The sequence below is a fragment of the Corvus cornix genome, chromosome 5 (genome assembly GCF_000738735.6).
Source record: "Corvus cornix cornix isolate S_Up_H32 chromosome 5, ASM73873v5, whole genome shotgun sequence".
NCBI classification, from domain to species: Eukaryota; Metazoa; Chordata; class Aves; order Passeriformes; family Corvidae; genus Corvus; species Corvus cornix.
The window spans coordinates 25,429,464-25,445,853 of NC_046335.1; the positions used below are offsets into that span (position 1 = coordinate 25,429,464).

At 41.0% G+C, this 16,390-nt stretch overlaps 1 protein-coding gene across 3 annotated transcripts in view; it reads right to left on the bottom strand.

Annotated features, from left to right (window-relative positions):
* The window catches only part of PRORP (protein only RNase P catalytic subunit), a 41,339-nt gene extending 24,975 nt beyond the window's left edge, over positions 1–16,364 (bottom strand). The window contains exons 1-4 of one of the 3 annotated variants that reach the window (XM_039553182.1): positions 16,277–16,364; positions 14,369–15,773; positions 13,224–13,271; positions 9,743–9,875 (exon numbers count right to left, since the gene is read on the bottom strand). In XM_039553182.1, coding sequence (XP_039409116.1) covers positions 9,743–9,875; positions 13,224–13,271; positions 14,369–15,369 — 1,182 coding nt within the window. In that variant the 5' untranslated portion in view covers positions 15,370–15,773; positions 16,277–16,364. Of the gene's footprint in view, positions 1–9,742; positions 9,876–13,223; positions 13,272–14,368; positions 15,774–16,095; positions 16,211–16,276 lie in introns of those variants that run through there. The other 2 variants (XM_039553183.1, XM_010392307.3) reach the window with 2 other exon arrangements.
* Positions 16,365–16,390: the final 26 nt, after the last annotated feature.

Below are 16,390 nucleotides of genomic sequence, written 5' to 3' on the forward strand. Positions count from 1 at the left end.
ATTTCAGGAATAATTTCCAAGTGAACAGAGGTGTACCAGTCAAAGCACAGTGATAAGAATACAGACAACACAGGGCTCAGCCTAGCACCTAGGAATCAATCACCTTTTATGTGATCTTTCATTTCTCCATTGCTTAAATAAATGTTACTATTGATATAAAAAGCTGGCCAAGGAAATTGTCACCTAAAACAAAAATGAATTGTTGGTACTTGTGAAGTATTTTCCCCAGCCCCGTGCCCTAATCTCAACATATTTTCTACAGATGAATAAAAATTCTCATTGCCATCTGACAGGGACACCAAGACACAAAAGGAAGTCACTAGGAAAGGCAGTGGCAGGGATGGCAGGTAGAAACAAGTGCAAAGCCAAACAACATGGATTCCTGACTTCCGGGCATACGCCATCCACGGACCTCCGCATGGTTCCAAATCTGGTGAGTCATCACTGCAATACTGGATGGCTGTCTGAAATGTGGGAGAGGCGAAAAGAAGCAAAATACACACAGCCCAAGTGAAGGTAAGATAAAGATGAGTGAAAATAGAGAAGACAAAACAAGTGGAAGCAGGTGAAACATGTGGTAAATACTCCAAGAGAGCATTATCTTCTCAATGCCAACAAATGGAAATATTATTTGAAGTAACATAGTTATAGTCAAGCAGACATTTTTTAGAAGCAAGCTGTACAAGTAACCTTGTCTTTACAGGCTCAGCTCAATTCAAAACAAGCACTTTGCAGAGAATTTTTCAAGCTTTATTTTATTTCAAGGAACAATAGTTACAGAGCAGTTCCTGAAAAGGTGGTTTTCCCTGATGGGCAGAGTAGACTGTTTTGTTCAGGGAATACTACAGCATGAGTTGGGGAAGCAGCAGAGGGGTTCAGTGGGTCTGCACTCTGCCCACTCTTTGCTTGGATCCCTCTCCTCTCCCAGAAGGGCAGATGGTGCGAGGCTGTCAGAAGGGTCCTGCTGAGAGGCACCAGGATAGGCTCAGCGCTCCTCAGAAAGCCATCTCCTGGCTCTCTGGGATTTTCTTCTGGAGCTGGGGAGATGCTGGAGCTTTTTCAGTGTCATTCCTTTGGCCACTTCACCTTTCCCCACCATTTCCTCCTGCCCATATCTCCTAACATTCTCAACAGATGCCTGACAGACAGTATGCCCTGCCAGCCTCCCAGATCAGCTTAATCGTTGTGCATCTTTATGAGTAAACTGTGCAAAACAGGGAGAGAAGGTTTGCTGGTGGCAAGGAGACTTATCCATGCAGGGAGATGAGGAGTTAATAGCAAAGTGCAGAAGACAAATGGCCAACTTTAATTCATGTCACCAAACACAGAAGACTCCAATAAAAAGCCTCAGACAGACTAAAAAATCCCAAGGGACAGTTCATTTTCTCCTCACCACCCATATTTCCCCAGCAACACATGAGAGTGTGTTCTCTCCTTTCCCAGAAAAAAAATACATTAAGAATGACAGAGAAGGTCTCCTCCCATGAGAGACAGTTTTTGAGCTGCCATATTTCTCATCCTGTCTGGACACAGGGAAGAAAAAAGGGCAAACCCTGGAAATAAGCAGCAGGCTACCTCATCCAGAAATAATACAAACACCCAAAGACTTACACTGTAGGAGTGTACTGGGTCTGGCTGAGCTGGAGTTAATGTTCCCCATAGCAGCCCTCACGGCGCTGTGTGATGCACTGGTAGCTAGAAAGGTGTTGCTAACACACCAGTGTTTTGGCTACTGCTGAGCAGTGCTCCTACATTAAGGCTGTGTCTCCAACATTCCCCCTCACCAGTAGGCTGGTGGTGGACAAAATCTTGGGAGGGGACATAACCAAGACAGCTGACTCAACCTGACCAAAGGGATATCCCATCCATATGACACCTCCTCAGAACAACATCTAAGAGAAAGAAGGGGGCAAGGGGAGGGCATTTGTTATTATGACCTTTGTTTTCTGGAGCAACTGCTATGCATAGTGATGCTCTACTTCCCAGGGAGTGGCTGGACATCACCTGCCAATGGGAAGTAGAGAATAAATATTTTATTTTTCTTTGCTTCTGCATGCAGCCTTTGCTTTTCCTTTAATAAACCGTCTCTATACTGATTCACAAGGGTTTTTCCATCTCATTTTCTCCCCCTACTGGCCTTGTCCTGTTGAGAGGAGTGACAGAGCAGCTTGGTGGTCAGCTGGTGTCCAACCAAGACCAACCCACCACAAAGAGAGAAAGGAGACAATTCAAAGGATGTTGATCTTTTAAAGACTGGGATTTGTCTGGATTTTATGTAGATCTTATTTCAGCCACAGTGGTAAACAGATGATTCATCCACAGTTCCCTAAAGATATCTCCCCCATTAGCTAACTGTTAGAAGAAATTAAAGGCTTTCTTTCTAAGCAGTAAATGAAGTAGAGCACAGCTGCAGTTAGGGTACAACTAATCAAGAGAATCCAAACATGATGGCCATCAAGGCAGTACAAGGATGACGTGAAGGTTACAGAATCACAGAATATGCTGAGCTGAAAGGGACCCACAAGGATCATTGAGTCCAACTCTTGGCCCTGCACAGGACCATCCCCAAGAGCCAGGCTGGTTTAGGCAAAAAAAAAGCAAGCTATTCACAAAGGCTTACCCTTCCAAATGGAGACTGCAACATGATCTACACGTACCCCTGCGTATGCCACAGGAGCATTTACATGGAAACATCCTGCTCAGCAAGACAAAGGGCACTTCTGATTAACTCCTTCAATAAGCCAACAAGTAGCAAATCACACCTCTCTCTTTCTCCCTGCCCCCTCCCTCCCCCCCCATCCTCCAGGTAAGAGCACCAAAACAAACACAGCAAATCTTACACTAATTTCTAACTTGTTCTGACTGGGTTCATCTCACAAAGTTTTTAAGGAAAAATCCATTTTCCCAGCCTCAAAAACATGACTCAAACTGAAGGAACTAAACTAAAACCACATTTTGTATTGCTTATTGACGTGACCCTCTTAAGGCTCCGGTCATGCAGAGAAGTACTGCAATACAGCAGGGCTGTTACCTCACTGCAGGACTTCCCCCCACACACACGCACAGCACAGCACAGCACAGTGCTCACAGTGGCTCCAGTGATATCCTGTTTCACACCACGAACAAAAGAAAAGGGAATTGTAAAAACCCACCTGATTTCATTCATTGCCTTACTGGGAAAACGGAGGAAGGCCAACTACGCAACCTTTAAAAATGATTCACTGCACCTTCTACTAAAAAAATCTTTTCTTCACAAACGGATACACACTGACTAAATCAATTTGAGAGAAAAAGCCAGCTATAACCAAACCCATGATGGAATTTACATTGATGTAAAGAATTTAAGAGTTTTAAAATAATTAATTGTTTAATCATTAGGGTGTGGGTGGCTCAAGTCCATTCATATCTTGGCAAAAGCATAAAGAGTTGCATTTTTTTTGTATTTCACACCAGCTGGATGGCTCATGCACTATTTCACCATCATTTTATACTGGTATGTACTGGTGCTGCCCCAGAAAAGGGTGTTTCTACCTTCTCCCTTTCCTCAGCCATTCATTCCTGGCTTTGTTCCCTCACCTACCTATGCACACATGTTAGCACATGGAGAAAGACTCAAGTGGATGAACTGAGCCCATACAACAGTTTTAGTCTGCACCAGTCCCCCTGTTGAGGTTACAACACAGAGGATTGTCCTGGCATGAAAATGCAGCCAGAATATGGAATGAGATTGGTAACAGCTGAGACTACTGGGATCACCTTTTCCCATAGGTAGCCCTGACTATGCTGACTAAGTTATGAAACTACAACATTCTATGAAATGTTACTCCCAGCGTGGAATACTACAGAAAAGCAAGAGAGGTTGGTTTTATAAAAAGAACTATAGGAATTATTGTTTGAAAAAGCAAGCAAGAATAAAAAGACTAGTTTTGCTACCTTAAATAATTCATTTAAAGGGTGTTTTCTTAAGTAAGTGTACCCTCAGACTTCAAAAGTCTAGTTTGCACAGTGAAAAGTATTTGAAATAGCAGTAGTAATAAATATGAAAATAGTAATTTTTGGTAAGACAATACTATTTCTGTAAATACATCTATAGCTTTATAGAACAGAAATACATGTTTTTCTTCCCATACTAGTGCACATACAGATTACAAGCTTCAAAACCACAACAAAAATGAGGGAAGGAATTCATTACTAGCATTTACAGACACTATGTTAAACATGATAACATAAATAAATATTTCAAAACAAAGAAAATATAGCTAAACAACCATGTCCCTTGGCAAGTGCAATGAGAGTAATCCACATTAGTATTTTGAAATAATTTTAATGTCTGTAACAGTTCTAAGTGTTAAGAACAAAAAAAACTACACTAAAACCTATTCAAATCACTGCAGAAAAGGCTGTTTGTCACTTCCTCTAAACAATAAAGTTTTTACTCACTTCAGGAATGGTGGAGAGATACTAGTTGAATTAAAAAATGCAAAACTACAATATTCAACGTGTGTTTTTTCAAGAGGAAGTCACAATAGTTTAAGCTTTGTACAACAGAAGCAGTGCTTCTCCTCTTGTTAAATGACAATATCCTCAAGTGCAAGGAAAGAGCAAATTCTAATTAACCAAATATTATACTGCACTTAATTATAATTTAACTATCCCTATTATCAAACAGGGTGTATTCCAGTATCACAAGAGCAGCTTTCAGAGAAGTGAAAACATTCAATTTTTAACAGTTTCATAAAATACAATGTTATGGGGGTTGCTTTGTTTTCAGCAATGTTTCCTGATATCAGAAGAAAAACACAGGAATGAATACTAAGTGTGAGAAATAAAATTCAGCTGTCAAACTGAAATCCAGCCAGTTCTTTTTTTTAAGGTGCCTTGGTGGAGCACTCTTAAATCTAGTTCCTATGCCTGAAGGGTTTGAATACTTCCCCTACAGTTTCAAAGCTTGGAAATCCCCTCCAAACCCTTCTAAACAGGAAGGCTTTTCTCGGTATTATGTATGGTATCCCTAGGTAGCCTGGACTGCACACGATTTGTTTGGCCTGTTACATGCGTCTCTGAGTTTACAAATAATCCCAGAGTCAGGAACTCCTGTGGCTGTAGCCTTCAGAGGCATGGTCATGAACAGGAAGGTGCTTGCAGGCACCCTGGCTGCGATGTGTGCCGTGCTGCCCGTGCACAGCCTCTGTCCGCAGCGGGCACGGCTGGCACAGGACTCAGCTAACCCACATGAGAATACTGCAGAGGAGGTAAATGGCACACGTATCCTGGGCTGTGGCACATACTGTGCACACAGTATCAGCTGTTTGCTTGGAAGCGCTTTTCTCCTCATAGCCCCTGATCTTCCAAGGAGACACAGCAGCCTAAGTGAATTAACTAGCCTTCCTGAGCTCAAGCAAAGAAGCCATGACATCCAAGATGGACAGCCATAATCACCCAGGCATCTCAGGGCAAGTAAGAGTAGCTCACCTTGCAAACAGCTAAAGTGCAGGCAATTTAGCTGACTTTGACCACAAGCTGAGAGTCAACGAAGCAGGTAGAAAAATGAGAAGATCACAGTGGAAGTTGAGAGTGAAGGCACCACCAGGTGGGGTTAGAGCAGAATGTGTCAGACAGAGGCTTCTTAAACATTAGTACATAGAGGCTTTGGAAGTAATTAATTACTCCATTCAGAACAAGACTGACATGTACCCAAAGCCCCCTTTGGGTCACTTAGCCTTTGGAGCAAATCATGGAGTTGGAAGGAGAACCAAAGCTTTACAGAAAAAAAAAGTATCAATCTAAAAGGTAAGAGTTAGAACTTTATCTTCAAGGTTCCTTGGAAAAAATACCGCCTCATTCAGCTGAGATGAATGGGCTACTTCCTCTTTGTCCTCCCCTTATGTTCTAGAAGAATATGTAAAATCCCTGCTTAGTCCAGATCTAGTGTGGAAACTCACATCCCATCCACAAGCCCATCTCTTCCTGCCTTCTTGACAGCACATAAACATCTCCAATGAGCTTCCTTCCCACTGCACAACAGTCCTTTCAGGCTTATTAGAGGTATGTAGGACCACAAAGGGAATGAAATTTCAGCATTTGCGTAAACACCCAGGAGCAGCTGCGACATGAAAGTCATCACAGCTAAAGTTGATTCTGCATCTCAGCACACCAATTATAGCCTCCCAGGCTCAATGGCATAGCTCTCAATTAAATGCAGCCAGAGTAAACAAGCATCTGACTGAAAATATCACATAGAAATTTGGTATGAAAGGTGACAGTCTTATTGTAACTGTTTTCTTTCTATGGCAGCCTGCAAGGTTACAGCTCACTGTATGAGATCATCATATGACAGCCTAACAGACCTTCCAGAAGCTATGCATAAGGATCTGAATTACTGCCTACTTTTAATGTGTAACATTTCCTTATCACAGATAATCATAGTTCATGCAAGCCATCTTTTTAACATATTTGTAAACAGTGTTCACTACCATTCTGATGTACAAACCCATGTTGTTTGATTTTCTTTCCTAAAACTAATTACAAAAAAGGTTTCTTTTTTTTAATCACAGCACAACAAACCACTTTTGAGGGATCCTCAACAAACCAAGTCTTTGTTCCTAATTTTCTACTCTGATCACATTTATTCTTAAGTGACAGAAATAAAATAAAGCAATGATGCTGTTGCAAAAGTAAGACAAAAGACTGTTCCTCAGTGAAGAAAAAAAGACCAAATGCATTACACATTCAATTTGAAACACTGTTGGAAAAAAAATACTGAGCTCAAAACAAACTGTTTCCCTGATTAATCATTTCATTGCAAGAAATACAGATGCACTAAAGAAAACTAGTTAGGAGAGAAGAAGGAATACAAAGCTAAAGTTTCCTACTTGAATTATGGCTACTACAAAAAAAGTGACTGACTGGAAAATGAATCCCCCCCCCGCCTTCTCAGATATATTTGCTTACATCCTTATTTCAGCCTCATCACCTAGTTCCCCTCTGGAAGCCCCTGGCTGCAGAAGAAGTCACACAGTCTGACATACCTAAAATGGGCAGTGTATTTTCATCACCACATGTCTGCTTTCACAGCACAAGGGCAATTAAAAAGTCCCAAATTTATTTCTGGAAACATCTGATACATCATGACACTGTTTTGCCACTACCCCCACATCCATACTCAAAATTCACTGAAGAAGCAGGCTTTAAGCTGTACAAACAACAGTAAACTCACCAAGTTCATCTCCATTCAGGGACTGCCTGCTGATACAGAACTGGAACAAGATGAGTTTGAAACTAGTAAGTAGGTGGCCCCAGAGTGATAACTGATGGAATTTCAGCTATCACACAAACTAACAGAATCTACTGACATCAAAATTTAATATAGTGTATTGAGTCTTTGTTTCATTAGATTGCATTCATTTAATCAATCAGGTTCTCACACAGGGGGAACATAATTTCTACTACTGTTCAGATTGTGTGTGAAGGTCCTGTTACCCAGAACTCCCTTCCTAAATCTCCCCACCTTCAACTGGTACTGCCAATCTAGCCCTGCCTACTTGACACATTTGAAATTTTCAAACCATACAGCATTCGATAAAACACAGCCTTTTGTTTACTTTATGATATTATAGAACACCAGTACCTATTAAATACTTAAAATTACTGCTACATTTTAAAGGATAATTTTTTTCTCCTGTACAATTCACAGCTAGATCAGATCAAAAGTCCTGAACCAAAAATAAAATCTGTGTGGAAATTAGATGTTTGCACAATAGGCTGCACATATTACAAACACCCCAAGATTAATTATTTAAAGTTTCTGTAACTGATAAGCATGTTTAATGTCTGTGCCTGCAGAAAGCCTGAAGAATTAAACCTGGTTTCCTCTTCTATATTTTCAAAGCTGGTGAAGAACTGAGGTGCCAGCTGCAACAAATCCCAAATCAATACTCAAAGATAAAGCAAACCTGCCCTGAGATGTGGTGTGGGCTCCATCTAGTGGGGCTCAGCTTTGTTCCATATCACTACCACCAAATCTGTTATCTCCACACAAAATGTCTCAGAAATAGAATCATAGAATCATTAAGGTTGGAAAAAACCTCCAAAATCATCGAATCCAACTGATCACCTCCTTGTCAACTAGGCCATAGCACTCAGTGCACCATCCAGTCATTTCTTGAACACCTCCAGGGACGGTGACTCACTCTACCACCTCCCTAGGCAACCCATTACATGTTTTACCACCCTTTCAGTCAAGAAATTCTTCCTAACATCCAACTTCAACCTCCCCCAGCACAGCTTGATGTTATGTCCTCTTACCCTGTTGCCAGTTGCCTGGGAGAAGAGACTGTCCTCCCCTTGGCTGCAGCCTCCTTTCAGGTACCTGTAGAGACCAGTAAGGTCTCCCCTGAGTCTCCTTTTCTCCAGGCTGAACAACCCCAGCTCCCTCAGCCACTCCTCATATGACATACTCTCCAGACCCTTCACCAGCTCTGTTGTCCTTCTCTGGACACGCTCCAGCATCTCAATGTCCTCCTTACAGCGAGGGACACAGAACTGGATGCAGGATTAGCGATATGGCCTCACCAGTGCTGAGCACAGGGGAACAATCACTGCCCTGGTCCTGCTGGCCACACTATTTCTGATACAGGCCAGGATGCCACTGGCCTTCTTGGCCACCTGGGCACACCCTGGATTATGTCCAGCTGCTGTGAAGCAGCACCCCCACGTCCTTTTCTTCCGGGCAGCTTTCCAGCCACTCTGTCCCCAGCCTGTAGCACTGTCTGGGGTTGTTGTGACAAAAGTCCAGGATCTGACATTTTGCCTCATTGAACCTCATAGAGTTGGCCTCGACCTACTGATTCAGTCTATCCAGATCCATCTGCAGAGCCTTCCTACCTTCCAGCTCATAAACACTCCCAACCCAGCTTGGTGTTGGCTGTGAACTTGTTGAGGGCGCACTTGATCCCCTTCATCCAGATCATCGACAAAGGCATTAAACAGAACTGGCCCAAACACTGAGCCCTGGGGAACCCCCCTGGTCACCGGCTGCCAACTGGATGTAGCTCCTTTCACCACTGCTGTCTGGGCCCGGCCATCCAGCCAGGTTTTCACCTGGTGGGGAGCATATCTGTCCAAGCCATGGGCTACCAGCTTCCCCAGGAGAATGCTGTGAGGCAAAGTCAAAAGCTTTACTGAAGTCACAGAACTGCAATATACTATAGTGTCTGGAAATTGTGCCCTCTCATAAGTTTACCACAACCTTTGAAAAGCTAATGTATACTGTAATTATAAATATGAAAGTGTATCTTTAAAACTGAGGAGTACTTGATTGGTTGGTGGGCTGTGAAAGGTGACAGAACAAAACTACAACTGGTTCTTTTACTTTTTTGCAAGCTCAAAATACTAGACGTCTTATTTTGTTCTATTTACTGGGTTTTATTCCATATTTTAAATTTAGCTTTTGGAGGATTAAAATATTTTAATTTTTTAACATTAAAACCCCCACACTTTAATTATTTCAGCATTCATTAATACCTGGCTGAAGATACAAGAACAAATAAAATATGAAAGATGCTGAGATTTAGACCTGAATTATAAACACAACTGAAAAAGACACATAGGATACCTCATGACGTATCTAATGGCCCATCAATGTTTAAAACAAAGAAAAAAATTTGTAGTGTTTTTGAAGTGTCTGAACATTACTTGTATATTACCTTTGTAGCCAATGAACCTGGCAGTGTGCAAGACCTACCTGTGGACTTGTCTTTCTAAAAGTGTCGGTTCCATGTATCACATCCCTTACTATTCTCTCGCTGAGATTACTGTACTCCTCTTCTGTGAGGTTACTATCCTCCAGCTGATGGTTGCAAACTGGGCATTGTCCACTGCAATAATAGCGAAACAAGAAAATAAAAGGAAAAAGGCTTTTAAATAAGAAACTCCTTAAATATTACTAACTTATCAACGAGCACAATTCTTTACAAGAACCCCAACAGAGTACAATCATCAGAAAATCAGCTGTACTCTTTCTGTGATGCATCCAAACCCTACTAAAGTCACTAGAATTATTTTTATGTGATTTAGTGGGATCAGCACCAAAAATTTAATTCTAGTGACATCTGAAGACTTAGCAGTAAAACTCTGCAGGAAAGCAAGGGGGAAAACAGAATATTTAATTCCTCAGCATTTATTTATACCTTGAGAGATAGGAGTTCTATCCTAAGCATTACCACAAATTCCCACATCTCAAACATTCAAAAGTTTCCCTACTAGACAGGAAAGTCATTACGGACACACAGAGCCCTGATGTCAATGTGGGAAGGTGAGCCTGTTGCACTGGCCTGAACAGAATATATGAAACAGCTGTAGACATGTTAGTTGAAGCTAGCAGGCACATCGCAGAGCCTTGATCTAGCTATAAATCCATTCCGAAGTCTTACAACAAGAAAATGCACCAGTGAAATGCTCCACTGTTGTGCCAACGACTGCTCCTAACAAAAAAAGCTAAGCTATATGTGCCTGGTTTATCAAGGTTTAGAATAACCAAACCTGCCACAGGTATAGGAATAACCCTGCCCAAAAGAATAAGGAAAAATAAAAAAAAAAAAAACAAGGAAAGCAAGAAAAGGTAACATAAATCTGTTGTACAGTTGGAAAAGCAAATAGTGACCAATACTGACTTATTTGTGCCACTTGTCTTTCACTACCAGACTTCCCCTTAATTCTAGGCTGTTTGCTCAGATCTCTCCAAGGTGGTCAGAGAGAACAGACTGAGAGCAGAATGGGACTAAGACAGAAATACTCTTTTCTCAGAAAGCTCTCAGGAATATTAAGTCACACTGGCATACCTGTACGATGCCCCATAACACCAAGGACTTTCTAATATCTGGCTGACTGCACCCAAACAGAAAGCAGCTTTACATTGCTGTCTCCTGACAACTAATCACTACTTGTTTATTGCTAAAATACTTCCATTCCTGCTCTGCAGCACAGGCTGAGTCTCACACGGATCTAGAAATGCAGACTGCTGCAGAAGAAAAAGCTCTGCAGGTACAGTCAACCAATGCCACCAACTGGCATTCATTTCCCAGAGCCACAAACACTTCCATGAGGCACAGCTGTGTCAGGGACTGTGTGACTGCAAGCACTGGCACAGTTTCCTTATCACTTACATCATCCACTTCTCAGTATTCTTTTTTCCCTGTTGCACGACCAGCAGCTATGGTAGCAACTGCAGTCTGCAAATCCTAAATCATACAATTTTGTCTCTGACACATGCAAGAACTCTCCACTGATTAGTCCATGCATGTTTTTTAAGACTAGAATATCAAAGAGATTGAAAATCCACCATAAAAGAAAAGATCACAGTATAGAACAATAGGGGATGTGAAGAAACAGCTCTCAAACTCTTTAGTTTCCTTAAGAAGAGCGCTGGCATGTCGCAAGAGATCCTGAACAATTTTCCAGAACAGCATGAGCGAGGTTACACTACAGAGAACACTCAGATCCATGCCCGCCAAGAGGCACAACCATGTATCTCACCAACCGAGTGCTGCAAAACCTTACCAGCACTGGGAAAAGGCCACAGATGAAAAGTCTTGTAACTCTCAAAAGAAAAAATGGTCAAATTTCAAGGTTTATTTGTAGGGGGTTCAAGTTTCTGGCTATCACTGTTTAAAGAAACTAGGAACTCAGTGCTAGAGGAAGAAGAAAATATCCTGCATATGAGCATCTTAGATATAACTGCCAGTATTTATACAAAATCAGAATAACCTATGAATAAGCCTATTAACTTGCCAAAGTCAGTTTAGGAAAAAACAGTTTTTAACCATGGATTTTTTAACTCAAGACTCATGTTTTAAGACATCAGTTATGCTGACTGCAGAGAAGAGTCTAGTAACAATCACTGCATGAGTTTCAGAGATACATTAAGGGCTTTGTCCCTTATGATTAGGGCCAAAAAGAAAAACCAAGCCCACATAAAAACACCAACAAAACCAATGAACTCTTTTTTGGTTTATCTGTCAGCATCCATTTTATTTAAACAAAACAAAGCTCTTTTATTATTTTTATTTTCTTGAAACCATTTTAATTTTATTCAAATACTTATCCAAGTAGGCTACCTCAAACTTGTTTAGTTCAAAATAAAGTGTTCTTACAGTTCTAACAGCATAACTACTACGTAACTACTTGTCATCACTTTGTTCACAGATTCTTAAGCCATGGTAAAAGGTGAGGTGATCTAAGTCAGTTTTAGCTCTCAAAGTCTTTAACTGTTTACAGACAGTAAGATAGAAAACAGACTCAGCTCTTAGTCAAGACAAATGACTTTAGAATTTTGAAGCTCTTAAAGGCTGGAAAAGGTTGTCTAAAATATTATTTATTATTATAACAGAGTACAGTACCACACACATTCATACACAATAATAATTTATTGTATAGAAAACAATTCTTAGAAGAGTGAGTTGTGCTGCTGTTTCAAGGGCTTCAAAAGCTGCAGGCTCTATACGAGCTTTTGCTTCAGAGTATGCAACATAAAGTATTTTTATAAACCACCTAAAAAACCCATAATCCATTGGAAACATGCTCCTAATTAATACATTTATAGCTGCCAAATTGCTACAAAAGCATAGAACAAGGTTTCAAATAGAATAACATTTAAAATAGCAGTTTACAGACATTAAGAAAACTGCACTGTAATAGAAACACACATCCAAGCTATGCCTGTGAAAACCTAAGAACTATTTTGTCTTCACTGATAATCAGATAGGAAGGGAGAAACCTTCCATCTGTACAAATTAACTGCAGTGTGCAAACAGTATCAGTTTTCAAGAAGATAACACTTTACACACCAAAGCTTCTCCACTATATATCATGTTAAACAACAGTATTATAAAGCCAACAAAAAATAAAGTCTTTAAATCCTAAACAGTAGACAAATAAGCCACACAGTAAAACTTTTTTACTTAAAAACTCTTATATTTTGCTGTGTTTTTCCATCCTGGCTCTGCTTAGCATAACTCTTTTCCAAATGTGCATGTTGGGTCTTGTTTAATGTACAAGAAAGAGCTGGAAACTGAAGTTTGTGAAATCGTATGTCACAACAAAGGCTCATACCCTCAAGGATTAAAATATTGTCGTATATAAGGAAAACTATTTTTGTTTTTGAAAGAAGATTTCAAGATAGAATAATCAAGACAACACCTCACTTATAAATAAAATGTTGCATTTACCTGTCTTTAATGTTGGTCAGGCGTCCTCTCCAGTTCCCTCCTGGTATACTAATATGTACAGAGGGAAAGATAAATAAAAACATTAGATTCTTATTTAATGATATCTGAATTACCTGTCAGAATAATTACATTTTGGTCAACATTTAGAAATAAAAAACCAAACAATCATCTACCCTGCATAGGAATTACACAAAGATCCATATTAATTTAGTAACACCTGGAAATACTATATAAAGAACCAGCATTTAACAGCATGCAAAGAACTAACACCATCAACCTCCACAGTTTATGTTGTCCCCAAATTTTAAGAACCATACAAACAATCAGGGTGCACTGACAACTTTTAAGTTACTGCCCTACACATTCATAAACCATTCCAAAAATGGTAGTGCATTCCCACTGCCACATTTTCCATCCATGAAGAGTAACCTGTAAAATGGCTCTGTAGCCCACATAAATCAAAGCCAACAGTTTAAAAAAAAAAAAAAAAAAATCACAGATGGGCTCACATACGAGCTCATGACAAAATGGAAAGGGCTCAGGTGAACCCCATTGTGCATGCACAGTGTAACAAGCTGTAATTTGCAGAGTCTGACAAACACTTCTCATGACAACAAACCGTGTGACCTGCTAAATACCGTGCTGAAACAAAGAGCCTCCTATAAAGATTGTATAGAATACTAGGAGGTGAACAAAGTCAATACATTTAATCTTCACTTTACCTAGTGGAATTTGCTGCCTCTTTCATTTAAAAAAAGAAACTATCTAACTTTCAACTAGCTTACTACTTCTACACTTCAATAAATTACAGGCAAAGCCCTCGTACACCTGTCAATATTCCTCATGTACCACCCCAGAAAGACAAGAAGTCAGCTATTTTGAATTGCCATGACCCACCATGATTTCCTAATTTTTGTACCAAGGAGTAATATTTAACAGGTAAAAGAAAAGATGAAATCAGTACAAATTTTAAACTTTCACAATAATTTGGGAGCAAAAATAAAATGCAATTTTTCATGACAACAAGTCTCTTGTGGAGAAGCAAAAATCAAAATGAGACCTTGAGGGGTCTCAGAGTTGATCTGTGGGAAAATCTGAATCCCTCCTCCTCATGAACTGCACCTTGCTATTGAAACATTATTTACCTTTCAAACCATAGCTTTATACTCCGCATAAATGTTTTGTGAGGATATATCTGGTTCTCTCTCAAATATAAGAGGATACCAAAGAGCTCTTTTTGTAACTCAGCATCTTTCATACCCCTGCTGTAGTCAAAAAATGATTGCAGGACATCCAAGGTTGGGATCACATCTTTAGCCAACATTTCATCATACAGTTCAAAGGCGAGTTTCATTTCTTGGTGACGGCTGGCTGCTTTGATACAAGATTCATAGCATGTCCGTGAGGGAATCATAATCTTTTTTACTTCTTCCAAAAGAGTCAAGGCCATTCTCCATTGATCTGAGTTGCTCAGCCCCCTGATTAGAAGGTTGTAAGCACCACTTTCTAAAATCTTAAATCTGACTTTCATTATATCATACACATCACGGATTTCTGAAACCTGTCCCTGCTGGACACACAGTGTCAGGTATTTGACCAACACATTATATGCAATGTCACCATTACGCTTTGCCAGGTGGGTCAGCAAGGACTTGGCCACATCAATGGGGCTGTTGCACCTGATCATACTGTTCAGCATGACCTCTTCAAATATTTCAGGTGATTGGAAATCTTCCCTTAGTTTGTTCCATTCCTCAGCCTGCAAAGGTTTTTCTGGAGGTTGTACATTGCTAAACTTATGCCTTGACTGAACATGACTCATTGACCACTTCTTTGCAGCTCCAAGAGAGGAAGAAAAGCGGAATTTCCCTTCAGGTATTTCTTTAGTCTCCTCATCCCATCCTTTTCCTTCTTTGCAATCAATTTCAGATCTTTTCTTGGTAGGTAAGACGTCAGTTTCTTTGGGGTCCACTGGTAATGCAGTGCTGGAAGATGTCATAAAACTGAGATAGTTAATTTTTTCCCTATTGGGGACGCTGAAAGAGGCAGCAAACAGTTGTCGGCATCTTGAAACAGGCCAGAACATGTGACATTTCCATAGCAAAGCCTGAAAACCCTGCTGACTAGTTTGAGAAAAGAGTGCCATCACAAGACGAAATTATCTCACTATTAGCTCACTGTATCTGATGCAGTTATAAAATGAAAAATACAGTTTGCATGGGCATGTTTATTAATAAAAGCCCAAGGGCTGTCAAGCTGTATAAGGTTCTGTTTCAAAATGCTTGTTCTTTGAGTCCTTTCTGTCTCTTATGGACACAAAAAACAGTAAAATCTTTTTTCACAACAGTTAATCTCTTAGACTGTAAGGACAATCATCCAAAATGAGGGTATCTTTCTTTCTAGAGAAGATCTTTTGCATATTATGATTCCTGTTTATTGGTTACAGCAATGATGAGTACTGTCTGTGTTGTACGCAGAAAGGCAACGCTGATACAGCTATGCAAAAGCACCGGGTTTTTCTTTCTGCCTTGGTCCAAGTCGGGAGATTTCCTAAAAATCAAAACAACACGACGACATCATGACCTGCTCCGTGGTTTCCTGTGATAGATATTTACATCTGCATGCTAGCAAACACGAAATTCAAGGCTACTCGATGATTTCAGGTGAGGAATCCCAATCCTGATCCTTCAGGCAGTCCCAGGACGGGGTTCCTACACTGCTTCCCTCACATTTTTCACCTGGTGACAAACTTCTCTATGACTTGTTTCCCCAATCCCAAATCCTAGGTAACGCCGCTGCAGAGGCGGAGCAACACTGCGGGCGGTAATTATACTGAAATCCCAGGTACAAGTTAGGTTATCCAGGTAAATACCGGGAGATCCGCAGGCGGGTCCGCCTCACGGGGTGACCCCGCATGGCCCCACATTCCTCACCCGGTACCCCGCGGGCCCGGTCCAGCCGTGCCGCAGAACTCCCAGCCTTTGGGAAAGTCGCTCCCGCTGCCCCCGCTCTCCCTCATCCCCCCCTCCCTCACGCCTCCGCAAGAAGCCCACCTGACGCCGCGCGCGGCACCCACGCGCAGCAGGCGCGCGCCCACAGCAGGGCGGGCCAGCTTCCCATTGGCCCGGAAGCGCGTGGAGCCAATCGCGCCTCACCGGGCGGGGCGG